Source organism: Balaenoptera acutorostrata, chromosome 12 (assembly GCF_949987535.1).
Source record: "Balaenoptera acutorostrata chromosome 12, mBalAcu1.1, whole genome shotgun sequence".
In the NCBI taxonomy this organism is placed as follows: Eukaryota; Metazoa; Chordata; class Mammalia; order Artiodactyla; family Balaenopteridae; genus Balaenoptera; species Balaenoptera acutorostrata.
In genome coordinates this window covers 33,204,826-33,220,759 of record NC_080075.1, presented here as the reverse complement: position 1 = coordinate 33,220,759, position 15,934 = coordinate 33,204,826, and the positions used below count along the sequence as shown (strand labels likewise).

The following is a 15,934-nucleotide window of genomic DNA, read 5'->3' as shown; positions in this document are numbered from 1 at the left end:
AACAACCACCCTCGGAGATTAAAGTTTTCTGATCATCATAGCTGTTAAGTGCAAAGGCTCTGGATTCAGACGGACCTGGGTTCAAATCCAGGCTCTGAATCTTTCTAGCCAAGTCACTGGAACAAGTCAATTATCCTTTGGGGGGCTCAGTTCTCTTACCCATAAAATGGGAATAATCTGACCCACATCACAGGATTATCACGAGGGTTAAAGGATATAGTGTATGTGAAGCCTGCACAGTGTGTGTGTGTGTGTGTGTGTGTGTGTGTGTGTAGTAAGTGCTCAAAAATGGAAAACTATGATTAAGAACTTTCAAAAATACTTTGACAATATTCAGGACAGAAAGGGAAAATATTCTTTGAAGACACTGTGCTTTAAAGAGAATGGATTGTCTATTTTTTAGGAGTCAATGGTGCTCATAAATCAAAGCCCCAGGGAAGAGCATGAAAAGATAGTGACGGCATCTAAAAAAATAGCTGTGGCTCTTACAGGCCCCAGGATTGATGGGCAGACAGTGACAGGGCCAGGGACACCCAAGCCTTTCTCTGAGAGCTGGTCCGAGAGGATTAATCCTGAAGGGCTCACCTCATTCTCCTCTGCTGGGTCTAGAGTGACTGAGTCAGAACCCAGAGGAGCCAAGGTCAAGGGGCCAAGGGTAAGATGCCAGTTCCAGGCTGTGAGCCAGGGCTTCTAGGTCTAAGGGAAGGTCAGGGGATCCCAGATGCCGGACCGGAGGGGGACAGAGTGAGCTGTGCTGCCCTGAGAGTCAGGCAATGCTTGAAAGGCATTGCATATCCGTGCTGTCCTGGTCCTCCTTGTACAACCCAAAGCCAACAGAGGATCGAAATTTCCCCAAATTTCGGCCCTGCTCATGACAGAAGTTTTTCCTAAGCTAAATTTCGTTTTAGTTTTGAAGTGCCTGAGATGCACAATTCAAATGGGTCAAGTTCCTGGCTTCTTATATTGATCGAACCATCCTCCACGCTGTGGCTGATCTGGCTGCCCTCACGTCTGCCCTCTCTTACAACAATTCCGGCCGTCATTCCAGAGGTTCCATGAAGAAAGCTCGGGGTTAGTGGTTGGGGGAGCACAAGCTAAGCCATCAGCCCTTGGGAACAAGGATTAACTTCTGGTGGAGGGGACAGGTCCACTTGTGTGGTTACTGTGAGCAGCAGGGCAGTTACCCTATGGGAAAGAGAAGAGAGATTTCTAAACATAGTGACAGCTCCGTGAGCAGGAGGTTGGGTTCACGCAAGGACAAGGGCCTTGCTCAGGGAAGCCTCGACCTGTCTGATTTGGGTCTGATTTGTGAGAGCTTGCGGCTGACTTTGGCCCCTTGCCCCGGGCTCAGATCGGGGACAGCGTCCTCACAAGGGCGGCCCACAGCGAGGCAGTGTCGTGCAGTGGAAAGAGCACTGGGCTGGGAGCCAGAAGACCTGACTTCCAGGGCAGGCTCCGCCACGAACCAGCTGCATGACCTTGGGAAAGTCACCTGATTTCTGTGGGGCAACTGTAAAATGAGGGGTTGGTGGGGTAATCTCTAAGTGTCCCATCAGAGTGTGATCCAGGGCCTATTCGACCCCTCCTTGGCCCCGTGCTTCCAGGGACAGAGATGGGAGACGGCGAGGGAGGGGAGGGAGGACGCAGATGGGAGCCCCAGGGGGCTGCGCATCAGGACTCCACTTTCTCCTTCTTTTTGCTCTTCTTCAGGAAGGACGGGGTGCGGAATTTCTTCTTCTTCTTTGAGGGAGACTTGGAAGGCGAGCCCTCTGGGGACATGGGGCCGCTGGTGACTGACTCTGTTTTGTCCTTCGAGGTATCGACATCCGTGTCGGCGCTGGTGGTCATCTGGCTGAGGCTTTTGCTGAGGATGTCCTCTGCTGTCCGCTCGTCCTCCCTGCCGTTGACCACCACTCCTTCTGGCTGCGTCGCTTCCGGCTCTGTGGTGGCTTTGCTTGTTTCCGTCTTCTTAGCGTCTTCTAGAAAAAGATCCAAAGACGTGACCCATAAGATTTCATTCAGGCGAGAGCTTCAACCTGGGGCTAACAGAACCATTTCTAGGCAATTATATAAAGGAAGTCTAGAGCAAAGAGAGGGGCCGGCTGACACGGTAAGGGGAAAGGGGTAGGCAGGGCTCTCTCCCAAACAGGAGAGAACAGGCCCTTGGCAGGCCAGGGACTCTGGGCTCTTGCCTACAAATGTAAACAGGTAATGATCTCCAGACACGGCAGCAGCCCAGCAAGGGCCCGGTTGGGAGCTTTCCTAGGAGCGGACAGAACAAGGGAACAGATGCAGACTACAGAGAGGCTGTAGGAAGGGGAGGGCAGTGTCACGGACAACTCAGGGGACGCATCTAAGAATTGTTGTAACTGGTTCAGTTTCACTAGTAAAAATATGGAAATGACATGTTTTCATACCCATTTCATTTCCTACACCACTGAGGAACTTTTGAAAAATCGAGAGTATCTTCCCAGTAGGCAGAGAGGGGCAGGCAGAGGGAGGGTGGAATTCCCTGAGTGGCATGGATCCTACAGATTGCCACCCTATTCAAGGCCAGGAATGAAACCCTCCTGCCGCCCTTTCTCCTCCTTCCCACTCTCATCCCACCCTGCTTCCACTCAAGCTTTGAAATGCCTGGATGGGGAAGGAGGAGGGAAAATTCTAAAACTGTAGACTTTGAAAAGTAGAAAGGAAGGTAAAGATCATCTAGCTCCTCCCCATTTTACAGATAGGAAAACTGAGTAAAGCAGTAAAAGCGGGCGGACCTCAGTTTCCTGCCATCCCAGCTTAGCATTCTTTTCACTACGTGAAACTGAGAGGGGTGTGTGTGATTGTGCATGTGTGTGAGTGTGCATGTGTGTGAGTGTGAGGGATATCACACCACAAGAAAGTGGGAGTGTGGGAGCTGGGGAAGGTGGGACTGGTGTCACTTACAGACAGAGTGGAGCAAGATAGATGTCTTGGGAAAAGGCTAGGGTTCTTGACGGGGTAAAGACTGGAGAAATGTCTGGTTACATGGAAGATGGGACAGAGGGGGGTAAATTTGGGGACAGTTAGCATGGGCTAGTTTAACTATCTGGGTAAGCAAACGTCTTCTCCAATAATTCCTGAGGACTGTCCCCTCTTAGTACTGAAGACCTTGGCCATGGCTCCCATTCTTCCTACTGTCTGACCCGCATCCTGCCATCATCCAGCTACCAAGTCCTCTAATGCCCTTAACTCCTATGGCCCTTACTGCCCTCCCGCCCACCATGCATTCCCATGGTCATCACTGGCCATTCTCTTGAACGCAGAGAAGCAGTCCAGACACAGCCTTCCCCCTGACCGCTCCCCTCTCCTCTCTTCACCTGCTTTTGGCCTCATCAACCCTCTGGTCCCTGGACCCCTCCTTGCCATTGCAGTCTGTTTCCCTCTGTCTGGACCACCCTTCTCTCTCTTCTCTGTGTCCCCAACCTTCACCCACACAATCAATCAGCTTGAGTGTTACCCTCCCCTTAAAGTCTTTCCTGGTCCCATCCCTGCTTCCAGGTAGAATTTGTCACTCCTTCCTTTTGGTCCCTACTAGATAAATTTCCATCACAGTGATTGTAAAACAATCACTTCTTTTTTATGCCTATCCCTCCCCTCAAAACTGAAATAAATCAGACAAGACTGTGTTTAATTATCTACGTGACTAGCTTATAGGAGGTACTCAAAAAATGGTTGTGGAATCCATGAATGGTTGAATGCATAAGCAAACAAATGAACGTGTGAATGGTTTTAGTCTAACCAAGCCAACACCATACCTCATCTTCTTTCTTGTCTGTCCTAGCCTGAGCCTTCTACGCTGAACTGGACCCAACCTTGTAAACAAACAGCAGCCCTGCATGCTGGCCTTTGTCTCATGTACTTAGTCCCCTGTTCCCACTCTCGGCCTCCTGGGCTCTTGTACCTCCAATGGCCCCTCACTTGGATGACCCGTGAGGACGTGTTTCTCAAGTCACACCCTCTCAGATGATTTTGTTACCTGCCTTCTAGCTCCGTGAACACAACTGTGGATCAGAGGACGCCCCCATTCTGCCCAGGTGCCATTTCCTGCCCTGTGGTGATAGGCATCCTCGCCCCAGCAGTGGCCTTCACCCACGCCCGCCCCTTCAACTGCATCCGCAACTGCAGCCCCTGCTGGCTTGCTCTAGAAGAGCACACCAGGATTCTTCTCCCCAGCCAGAAAACAAGGCCACACCGGGCATGCCACCAGCATCTCACAGAGCTCCCGCACCATGAATCGTCTGGGGAGCATCAGCAAACAGAACGTGGGGCTGGGAGGCACCATGGGCCTTGGAGGAGTCGGGTTCCAGATCGAGGTCACCACTCCCTCAGCGGGAGGGGACAGAGACCCCTGGAGGGTGCAGTTGGCCAAGAGAAGGGGCAGCAGTCAAGGCTCTAGAAATAAATACTTATTGGGTCCCAGTAAGGAAAGTATCAAGAACCAGCTCTGAGAGCCCAGATCCCTCCTTTGTTAACAGCCCACGACAGTTAAGGTCAGAACTACCTGGGTCTTCAGCTATTTGAAGGGCCCCAGGAGCTGCGGCAGATGGAAACTCACCTTCTAGCATCTCCTAAGATGAACCAGTGGCTTCCTCTCCTAGATGGGGCACTTGGAGCTCTGGGAGTAGGAGACAGGTGTAGGGTGGGTGGAATGGGGTGGAGGCTGGAAAATTGGGGGATCTATCCAAGGATGGTGGCCAGGAAGCAGAGGGGAATAGGGAGAGTGGATTTGGAACAAGATTGGACTTGGCAGCCTGGGTCCATAGCCACACCCTTGTGGCTTGGGAAGAGCTGAAAGGCTTGAAGAGGCTGGAGGAGGAAGGGAGGTACTTTGGTAGGGAGATGCCGACCTTGTTTGGGTACCTACCTCTGAGACTGGATTTCTCACTATCCCTCAGCATCCAAACACTTGTCTCTCAGTCCTCCGATGTCCCCTTCCAGAAATGCCCACTCCTTGGACAGCCCACTCTACTCTCATCTGCCAGTCCAAGCATATATCTCCCCAAGGTCTGGTTCCAGCCTCCCTTGACATTTGACAATGATTTTGCCCTTCTCTAAACCTACCACCAATATATTAATTTTACACTTGAGTGTGGTCCCCTCCCCACACTGAATCTGGGCTGGCCCTGTGGCTTGGAGAAACCAACAGAATGCAGAGGAAGTGCCACTGAGCCAGCCTCAGGCCGAAGAATTAAGAAGGCCCAGCAGCTTCTGCTTCTATAGTTTGGAGAGCCTTCAGGCACCATGTGTAAAGTCCAACCGCCTTGATGGAAACACAGATGGAGAGGCCACATGGAAAGGACCTACAGTTATATGGAGAGACAGACAGACAGACAGACAGACAGAGAAAGAGGCCCAGCCATTCCACTGTCCCAGCTGAGCCCAGCCTTCCAGCTGCCCCTGACAAGAAACCTGACATGTGAGTGCACCAAGTTGGAAGTTCTAGCTTAGTCAGGCAACCAGATGACTGCAGCCCCAGCTGACATCAGTGGAGAAGAAGAACCACCCTGCTGAGCCTAGTCAACCCACAGAAGAACTAATTTCCATAAACCAGTTCTCATTAGGCACTATGATTTAATAATTATCTACTGCTGCATAGCAAACCACACCAAAACTCCGTGGCTTAAAACAGCAAGCAGTGTAGTATCTCTCACAATCCTGAGAACACAGCACATAATGAGAACTCATTTATGAAAGCACATTACAAGGTCCTTTTATATTTATGAGCTCAATTTATCCTGATAACAATGCTGTAAGTTAGGAAAGGCAAGGATTCATGTTAGTCTCCCATTCTGCAGTGTTTTTATGCAACTTATTTGAGATGGCTAAATTAGTAAGTGACAGAGTTGATCTTCTGATGTTGAATGCAGGGCTATTTCTTTGCAGGCATAGCCAGTGGTCCTGAGGGGCCCCTGGGGGGATTGAGTCAGCAGGGGCAGGGACAGTCAGGAGCCAGTCACAGAGAAGGTGATGACAGAGATGGCCAGATGTGAGGGAAGAGGACTGGAAGGGCTCCTTCAGAGAGGCTGAGGGGGTAGGAGTCAGGGAGACAGATGAGGAGTGACATTGAGGTGAATTAGCACAAGAGGATTTGAGAGCATGGTGACAAATGGTGAAAAAGTCATTCCTGATCCGATGGGTGAGCTACATGTCAAAGTGCAGATGCTACTCAGGGGGGTCAGCCCTGTTGCCCTGAGGAGCTGGGCAAGCCAATGGGCAGCCTGGCCAAGGCCACCCAGCCCCACTTCACACCGGTCACCCCAGACAGCTCCAACTGGTGCCTCTTCACGCGGGGAAGGCACCAAGGAGGTCCAAGCTCCCCAGCTCTGCCTGTGTTACAGGAAGACTCTTTTCTAACAACTCAACTAGAGTGTGCCTCTCCATGGAGCATAGATTTGGGCCAGAGAGAAGCAGGAATCCTGCTGCAGTGGGAACGACGTCAGGCAGTGGGAAAGCAGTGATCCCACCCCTCACACCCCTCTCCTCTCCCCTTCTGTCCCACTGAGTAGCAGAGGTCACTCCAAGGGGCTCCCAAGAGCCGAAATGGAATTGCCACCCCTTGTCCCACTCCTGCCACCAGCCTCCTCTCCAGTGGGCTCGCCTTCCTGCAGTTGGTGCAGGGATGCTGCAGACGGCAGTCAGGCCGGGTGCTCTCTGCATCCAGATAAGGCAGTTGGTCCCCAAGGCCATTCAGGCTCTGGCCCCCAGCCCTAGAAGAGGTCATGGGCTCCTTAGAGGGGCCCATGCACTAGGAAGGGGGGGTGCAGATGTGCTCCCGAGGGCCACAAGCCCTCTGCCAAAGGGGGCGTCCAGCAGCTGGCCCAAGGCCCATTCACTGTGGGTGGCATGTCCTATGCAAGTACAGGAGTGTGTTAGTGCACGGGTATGACCTATGTGTGTCTATCCTAGAGGGATGCCTAAACCATGCACAGCACATGTGGAATTGGTCATGACTTTTATGGTCAGGAAACCTCCCGAAGGCAGGGTTGTGAGCGGCAAAAGAAAAAACTGAGGAGCAAAATATTTCCTTTGTCAACTCCTCCCTCCCACATTGCATGTATTGGAGTGAGTTAGTAAACAGCCTCTCTATACTTACTACAGAGACAAGTATTCAGAATCGGAGGAAACTCCCTTGATGAAGGCACAAACGGGAAGAGAAAGGAAGACGTTGTGGAGGCAGGTTGACAACACCACAATGAGACACAATGAACACAGTCATGGGACATCCACTTGGGGCTCTGGCCTCAAGCAGATGGGTTTCCTCTGCCAATGCTGGGCCTGTGCTCAAGGCAGCAGTTCACTTACGGAGGGAGCTCAGGGTTGGGGATTCGAGCTGCATCCACACGTGAGGCCATTCTACCCAGGAGGGGGAAGGTTCTATCAGGACACCCAGCTGCTACTGTCTGCCTGGGGTTCAGCCCTCCCTGGTGAGGGCTCACAGTTGGGGTGGCGTGCCCCAGGGAAGGAGCGTTTATGCCCCGGAGCGATTCCAGGAGGTCATTAAAGACACTTGCATGATCTAGGAGGTTTGGACTATCATATTATTATCCATCATATGTATATTATTAATCATAGCCATAATTAGATCTTATATTTAAATCATGCTTTTACTCTTTCCAAGTATGTCTTCATCTACACCTTCCCTTATATATATAAGAACCTTAAAAGGGGAAAATATTAGTAGCCCCATCTGACAGACAAGGAAACTGAGGCAGGGAGATTATCTGATTTTCTAAAATCAACAGTTGAGTTGGGCCTAGAACTCAGTTCTCTAAACTAGTGTCTAATAAAGTGGTTTTCAACCTGGGCTACACATTAGATTCACCTGGAGAGATCTTACAACTCCAGGCTGCACTCCCCTATGCCCACTCCTAGACCACTGAACCCAGAAACCGCTGGGGTGGGACCCCGGCAGGCGTCAGGGATTGTAAAGCTCCCCAGGTGATCCCGATGTGCAGCCAAGGTTGAGAATGACACCATCAACCTCACCTGGGGGCTTGCCAGAAATGCAGGGTCTCAGGTCCCACCCCAGACCTACCGTGTCTTCATTTTAACATTTGATCCCTAGGTGATCCCTGTGAACATTAAAGTCTGAGCACTGGGCTGGTGCATCTAGAAAGGCCCATCAGCCAACCTGGCCTGAGTGAGAGATGAGAAGACTGTGGGTCAATCATTAACTTACTCAGCATTGCCTAGACTCGGCTTAACCTGTAAGGTGTATTGTCACAGCTTGTGAACGGAACAAGCTTAAAATTGGTAACCCCTGTTTCAGGTTCCCTAGAAACAGCAGAGGGGAGAGTCTCCCGTAGGAGGGCAACACCTGTTGAAAGGCAGGTGCCCTGCAGTGCAAACCTGCCCACCCTCTACGCAGACCCCCTTCTCGGCCTGTGGAGGTGCCTCCTCCCTCCCAGCTGCTCAGCTCCACTCACCGTCCACAGACTTGGAGGGAGAGCCCACGGGGCTCTTCGTCTCTGACTTGGCCGGACTCTGAGCTGGAGAAGCAGGTGCAGACTTTACAGGTGAGCCAGGCTCCTCAGGGGCGGGTTCTTTCTCTCCTGAAAATACAGAAAGCCAGCTCAGGATAGAGGTCAAGGAGAGGAGAGGTGGGCAGACCGAGAGTGCTTTAAAATAACTGCTTTCTTCAGCTTGGTCCTCATTTCTCCTGGCTGGAGTTAGCTGCTTCCTCTAACTTTTAAAAAAAATTTCTGCTACATCCTAGGGGAGGTAAATGGGAGGAGTCGGAGTCCTGTTCCATTTCCTCCATCAAAGGACATCTTTGGATGGACTATGTAACCCCTGATGTGGACGGCAAGACTGCAGGGGAACTCCCGCCCACGATTTGTTTGCATGTAGCTTATTTATTATTTATCCAATTTACATGTCCGGTCCAAACACTCTCTAGAAACAAAAAGCACCGTATTTTTCTATCTACTTTTTCGATTGGCACCAAGAACTCCAAGCAAGCTAACTCCAAGAAAGCCAGAGAGGATTCTGCTAGTGCCTTTGTTCCTAGGAAGATGGCTGACTCTGGGTGGGGACGGGGGCTGTGGAAGAGGGCCCTGCCCTGAGGGAATGAAAGCCTTGCCTGGTGGACAAAACCAAGAGCTGAATTCTGTGTCTCAGACCCCAAGTGCACTTGAAGCAAAGAGAAGGGACAGCTCCATGTGGGGGACAGAGAGGGCTTCCTGGCTGGAGGGGGTTTGCCACAGAGGCCGAAGTGCAGATAGTACTGAATCAGGCTAGCCAAGAAGAGAAACTCTGTCAGGAAGGGAAAAAGGCATGAGCAAGCTATCAAGAGTATGAATGCTTAGGAGTCAGCATGGAGAGATGGGCTTGACTGAGATTCTGACATAAAGGACTCAGTTCTGATTGCCAGGCTAAGTGGTTTACACCACATCTGATAGATCATCAATCATTATGATCACTATTATAATGAACATATTATTACAGCTAACATTTGTCTGGTGTCTACTGACCTAGGCCCTATTCATAGGCACTATCCTAAGCACTCCTCACGGATTAACTCCTTATTCCCGGGTGAGAGGGTCAGTGGGGTCACGGCGGCACCACCGTGTTTAACTGTCAGGCACGAGCCATGAGGGGCATTGTTGTAATTAACAAAATCATGCTGACAAGACTATTACTTGGTGATGAAGCAGGAAGGTCAAATCGAGGACATGACAGAGAAGAGACAGAGAGAAGCAAATGAAGATTGAAAAGGAAAGCGAGACAAGGCTGGATGGAGCCCTGGGGGCCCTGGCGGGCAGGAAGGAAGGGGGTCCAGGCTGCTGGCGGGGAGTGAGGGCCATGGTTTGCCCTGCTGCCTCTCTGGGTGCCCCGAGCTCTCCCCTCCGCCCTGGGAGGTCCTGAAGCACCAGCATCCCGGGGTTATTTACCATCGAGTTCTAGCTTCTTCCTCTCCACCTCTTTCTTGTACTCCTCCAGCTCCTGGTCCGTGAGTTGGCTGAAGGGGTTGGGCACTATCTCCTCGGCCTCGTCTTTGGTATCCGCCTGGCCCTGGGACATCAGCTGGCTCTCTGTGGACTGAAAGTTAACCACAGAGTGTGTCGCTCTCTGAACGCCGCAGTCGGGGCCCAGGCCCGAGCTTCCTTTCAGACTCATGGGGCTGCCAGTGGTCTTGCTAGGGACAGCGTGGCATGCAGCTCCATGGCAACAGCTCGGGGCCTTGGGGTAGGGGTTGTTCACTCCGTCCCACGGCTACCTCACCCCCAGACCCGGCTTCTTTGGAACCGCCTGGATGAACGCAGGGGGTCCTCCCTCTGCCCTGGAAATAAAATCAAAGAATGCTCCCCAGCAGAAGGAAGACACACCTTTATTGTGATCTCTCCTGTGGACGCTTGCAAGCCGTCACTGTGCAAATACAGCGGGCGGCCCGCAGTCAGTCAGCCAAAACCCAGCATGCAAAGCGTTGGCTCAACCAGTGTCCCGCCAGCCGCTCCCCACCATGCACCCCACCACCCCGCATCAGCAGCACAAGCAACAGCACCCAGCAGTAAGTCATATGCAGAACACACAGTGGCTTTGGCGTTCTCCGTCCAAACTGTTAGTCCTGTTTTGCACACAGTCATAAATAACAAGGGGACCAAGGTCCTGAACCTTGGATCTTCAACCCGCCTGTACTGCAGGTCCCTGAAGGGACACTGGCAAAATCACTGTGTTTCACCCTCTCTGGGGAGCCCCTGGCTCTGGGGAGCTCACCAGCTGGGCCTTGGGTAAGCTTCGGGAATCCTTTGATCCCTCTAGCTCGGGACAGTTCAGACTCCATAGTCCTTTATCCTAACTCAGCATCCTCATCTCGGCCTTTGGGAATTCAGTGCTCTGGAGCCAAGGAGCCAAAGAAAGTGGTGGGGTGGGGGGATGTGAGCCTGGGCAGCTGGCCCACACCACACACTCCAGGCCATCTGTCTCTGGCTCATCAAGTCTTCTGATGATGGGCCCATGGGCTCCTTCCAAAAGAAGGCAGCACTGGGCCTATCTTAAGGAATCATGGGGTTCAAAAGAGCCCAAGACCAGGATCCCAAGAAGAGGGACTCCAAGGAGAGCACTCGGTATAAATGGCAGAGTTTTTAACAATTTTGCTCATAGTACTGAACTCCCACCTCCCCCCCATTATCGTGGGGTATTTCTATCCTTGACCCTGTAGCACATTTGATGTTCCTCGTCTTGGCTGAGCTGAGGTGGGGTGGAGGTGATGACATAACCTTCACACTTCCCCCTGCCAAGGGGCACCCGCCTGGTGGGTTGCAGCCTGATCTGAAATCATGACATCACCTCAGTTTGCTCTGCAGAGAGGAATGGGCCCTGTATCCCCCGCCCCTGCCCTTACTGCTAAGAAAGATGCCATTGCTACTTTGCAACGAGCAGCAATGGTTTCCAACACAAGCCAGAAGTCTGACGTTCACCCCTTTTGCTAAGCGCTAAACAAAAACTGTTCTATCTCAAGCAGGGAAACAAGTTTATATTTTCTAACTCTACGTGTGTTTGTGTGGGTAACTCACTGCCCCTTCCCATCCTGTAGGAAGGAGTACCAGTCTTTATATACATGTCTGCCCTCTGAGAGCCTGTGAGCATCTTCCCAGAGCTACGGCCTGATGACGCTGTTTCCGCGCACAGAGGCCAGAACCGCTCAGGGCAGGCAGGCCTGGAGCCGCTGGGAGAGGCCAGCCGTGCTCCTCAGAGGCCACTCTGCGGGGCACTGACAGAGGGCAGAGGGGAGCTCCAAGGGGGAGGTATAGAAGCCGCATCACTCCCGTGGGCAGGCTGGGCTGCTCTTCCCCTGCCTGTCACCCACGGCGGGGGGGGGGGGCGATGAGACACTGTCCCCAGTCCTCACAGCGTCCGTTTTGCAGCAAGAGCACCAGTGCCCAAGATCACAGGGGAAGGTGGGCATATAAGGACTCAGGGGTCCTGCTGCCCAGCCCCAGGCACTGCAGACCCAGAAGGCAAACACGTTTCCCCTCCAGACAAGGGCAGCGTCTGCTGTACCGGGCTTCGGCTCTTCTCAGCGATGACACCCGCCAGCAGCTGGGACTGAGGCCCCGCCGACTTCACATCCTGTCGGTTTTGTTCTCGAAGCTGCGTGGAAAGGGATGGAGAGAGTGAGCTAGCTGTCCAGCGTCAGGGTGTGGAGTTGGGAGGGAGCATCCCCAGGGCACACTAGAAAGGCCGCCCAGGGGTGCAGATGTAACGCATCACGTCCACTCTGAGACAGTCTGTCTCCACGTCTGCTCCAGAGTGAATGAGAAGTTTATGTAGAGCACCAGATTCTCATTAACCATGAGCAGGTCATTGAGATGATAAAGAGTGAAATGAGGCATAGTAGATCCTTGAGGGAGATTCTCAATTTTTAATATTCCTGTGAAGTCCCTGAGGAATTGGTGTAAACTACAGATTCCTGGGGGGCCACCCCGTGCATATTGAATCTCAGTCCCATGGGAGGAGGGGTGGGAGTGACCCAGGAATCTGCCCTTCAGAGGACCACACGCTGAAACACTGTTCTGGGAACATACCCGACTTATGGAAGGTGGTCTGTTACAAGTTAAGTTTTTAAAGTAACGTTAGAAATATAAGTGAGTGAACTGTAAAGCAAAGGTAGAGAAATAAACACAAAGGATTTTGCAATCTTGAAAATGAGCCAAAGGGAAATAGCATAAAATTTGTAAAAGTTCGATTTGCGGGCTAGTCTCTTAGACGCATCTAATGTCTAGAGCTAGCACCTCTCTATTTGAGGGTTACACAGGACTACAAAAGCACAGCGCTTAGCACTGTGCCTGGAATATGGCCAATAAATGGTAGTTTCTTTTCCATAAGAGGCATCTGGGATGTTGGTAAGTCAGGCGCATCCTGGGGACCCCCCCCAACTCCTTTGAGGGAGAAAAGATGGGAGGTAATTAGCTATCACCTTACCTTGTTGCGCATGTCCAGCACTTCTTGGGGGTCAGTATACAGAGGCACAAATTGGTTTGGGTTTTCGATCCGTATGGGCATGCCACTGCTGGATTTCTCCACCTCGTCGGCCTTCATCCACTGAACACACACAAGGCCCGGTGGGTAAGGCAAAGGCATACGGCTCACCGTCCCCCCTAGTGGTCCACCCCATGAGATCTGGGCCGACCAGCCTACATGCAAGTCAGCAAGCCTAGACAAACACGTTCCCTCCTCTTGGGCCTCTTTGACGTCTGTCTCCCAGAGCAGAGATGGACAGCAAATGACCCAGCAACCAAAGAAAGGACCCAGATCAATGGCCATAAAGAGCACTTAAGAGGAGGGACAGAGCCTTGGTGTCAGCTTTGATAGACAGGCAGCCACTGGTGTTGTAGTATTAGATGATGGATGTTGATTTGCAGGGCTTTTTTTTTTTTTTTTTTAACGAAGAACTATTCTATTTGGCTGCCAGCTACTTTGTTGGTGAAAATCAAATTAAGAGCCAGGGTGTGTGATGAGGGAGAGAGAGAAAAAGAGCACACAATTTGTAAAAACTCAATCTGTGGGCAGGTCTCACACATCTAACGTCTAAAGCAAGCACCTCTCTACAGAAGAGGGTTATAAAGGGAGTGGACAATGTAATAAAGCAAGTAGCCCACGCACCTTCTGGTTTTGCATCAGATGGTCAGTTCAAATGTTGAGTACCTCTCCCTTGAATTTCCCAGAAGCCCCTTCCAGATATGGGAGCAAAAAGCTTTCACGCTGCTGGAAGTGACCTGGTCCAGCCACGCTCTGGACCAAAAACTCAGCATAGGGGTGCAAGAAACAGGTGATCTGCTCCGTAGGCATGAGAAGCTGCTCCCAGATGCCCAATAGGAAGCCTTAAGGGGAGACAGGACTAGTGCAGGCCCAGGGGAGGTTTGCTGTTCCCCTTTTCTTTTTTTTTTTATTTTAGATTTGCTGATTGTTCTATTGAAGAACATTGCGAAATGTGCATATTCAGAATCACATGGACACTTTAGGTTGGTTTGGTATAACAGACATGGACCTTGTATTGTGAGTAGATACTGGATAGTGTGAGGGAAAAAAAAAACCCTAAGAAATCTTTGTTGTTTTCACAATTTGCATGTATGACATTTCCAAGTACAGATTTTGGCAGCTTCAAGTTTCTCTGTCCAGGGAAATTAGATTAAAGAAGTCAAAGTTTATTACAGAATTTAATGGTTGGTTTAAACAACCTTAATAAAGCCTTGGGCAACAAAGCTTCATTCCTCAATGGAGAAAAGTACACTGCATACTAGATGAGTGATAATTTTATCTGACTCATTCAACTGTGTGTAGGAGAATTCCACAAAACAAACAGGGCATTATTTTTCCATTTTCTGCACTTGCTGTTTCCCTTTTAAAGCGGCTGAGCCCACACAGGTAGCCGGGCACTCTCCTTCCACCCCAATCTCCCCAGCGGAGCCCCCTCTGCCCTCCTTACTGTGGTCTTTGGCCGGGGGCTGCCCATGCTCCTCTGGACCTCGTCGGCCACGTTGACCCGCAGGTAGGTGTTGGGCGTGTTGAGCCAGCGGGTCTTCTCCTTCTGCTGCTTCTGGGCATGTTGCCTCAGGGCGGGCACCGGGGTGCCGTCCTCCTCAAACACGAAGGCTGTGACCGTGGCTGGAATCTCCACCTCACTTTTGTGTTTGGTTTTCTCTTGAACAAAGGGGTAGCGGTAGGTGTAGCCTGTTCTGTAACCCTAAAAAAGGACAAAAATAGAACCACATGTGGTGGGGAAAATGGTCAGTTACATGCCTGCTCGCCCACTCACACGCTTTACCCCCTTCCATCTAAAGGACTCAGTTTAACCCAAAGTCTCTGTAATACAAGCCAGGCCTTGCCACACCTCTGGTGTATTTCAGAACTGTTCCCTGTCTTGGTCCCCCAACCCCTCCCCTCCTCCACCCCAACAAGCCCTCTGATCAGGGATGAGAGAGTCCCCAGAATCTTGTGGACCAGACAGAGCTCCAGCTTTTGGTCTGGTCCAGTAGTTCTCAACACAACACAGTCATGCGGGAGCTTTAAAAATGTAGATGCCTGGGCTCACCTCAGAGTTTCCCATTTCATTGGACAGTGGTGCAATCTGGGCTACAGGATTTTTAAAAGTTTCCCAGCTGATTCTAACAGTAGCCCTCCCTTCCTCGACTGAGGCTTCTTGACTATTTTTCTCTTGGGAGCCCTAACTCTGACTCAAGAATATCCCTGTCTCCTAAGCAAGCATGTCCCCCAAAGGTGGACTGTTAACTCAGAAGGAACACTCGGGAATCTTAACAGCTGCTGGGGCAATTCTTGGCTCTGCCTGTCATCTTTTTAAAAATTAAAGTGGCATTAAAAAGAAAGTGGATTACGAAAAAAGTACAGAGCCATGTAGAAAAATTAAGCAATATAAAAAACATAAGGAAAAAGTGGGTTTTATGCAAAAATCTCATCCCCAGAGACAACCACTAAAAATCCTTTCAGTCATCTCTCTAAGCACACATATACAAATGCATGTATGTAAATATACAGGCTATATAATTAATGCATCCTATAATATATATAAAACAGTATATAAATGGACTGTACCACATAAGCAGCTTTTTAAAAAATTGAGATATAATTGACATGTAACTTTATGTTAGTTTCAGGTGTGCAACATAGTGATTCAATATCTGTATGTATTATATGTGTAACTGAATCACTTGGCTGTACACCTGAAATTAACACATTGTAAATCAACTATACCTCAATTAAAAAAAATTTGTATGTATTGTGAAATGATTACCACGAGTCTAATTAACATCCAGCACCTCTCATAGTTACAATTTTTTTCTTGTGATGAGAACTTCTAAGATCTACTCTTTTAGCAACTTTCAAATATATAATACAGTATTAATAACTGTAGTCACCATGCTGTGATTTATCACGTCCGTCTTCC

At 50.5% G+C, this 15,934-nt stretch overlaps 1 protein-coding gene across 1 annotated transcript in view; it reads right to left on the bottom strand.

The window, feature by feature from the left end:
• Window positions 1-370: 370 nt before the first annotated feature.
• Window positions 371-15,934, bottom strand: part of ADD2 (adducin 2) — a 105,951-nt gene continuing 90,387 nt past the window's right edge. The window contains exons 11-16 of the mRNA XM_007175543.2: window positions 14,459-14,716; window positions 12,955-13,074; window positions 12,034-12,123; window positions 9,924-10,071; window positions 8,457-8,582; window positions 371-1,979 (exon numbers count right to left, since the gene is read on the bottom strand). Of these exons, the coding sequence (XP_007175605.1) occupies window positions 1,672-1,979; window positions 8,457-8,582; window positions 9,924-10,071; window positions 12,034-12,123; window positions 12,955-13,074; window positions 14,459-14,716 (1,050 nt within the window). The 3' untranslated portion in view covers window positions 371-1,671. The remainder of the gene's footprint in view (window positions 1,980-8,456; window positions 8,583-9,923; window positions 10,072-12,033; window positions 12,124-12,954; window positions 13,075-14,458; window positions 14,717-15,934) is intronic.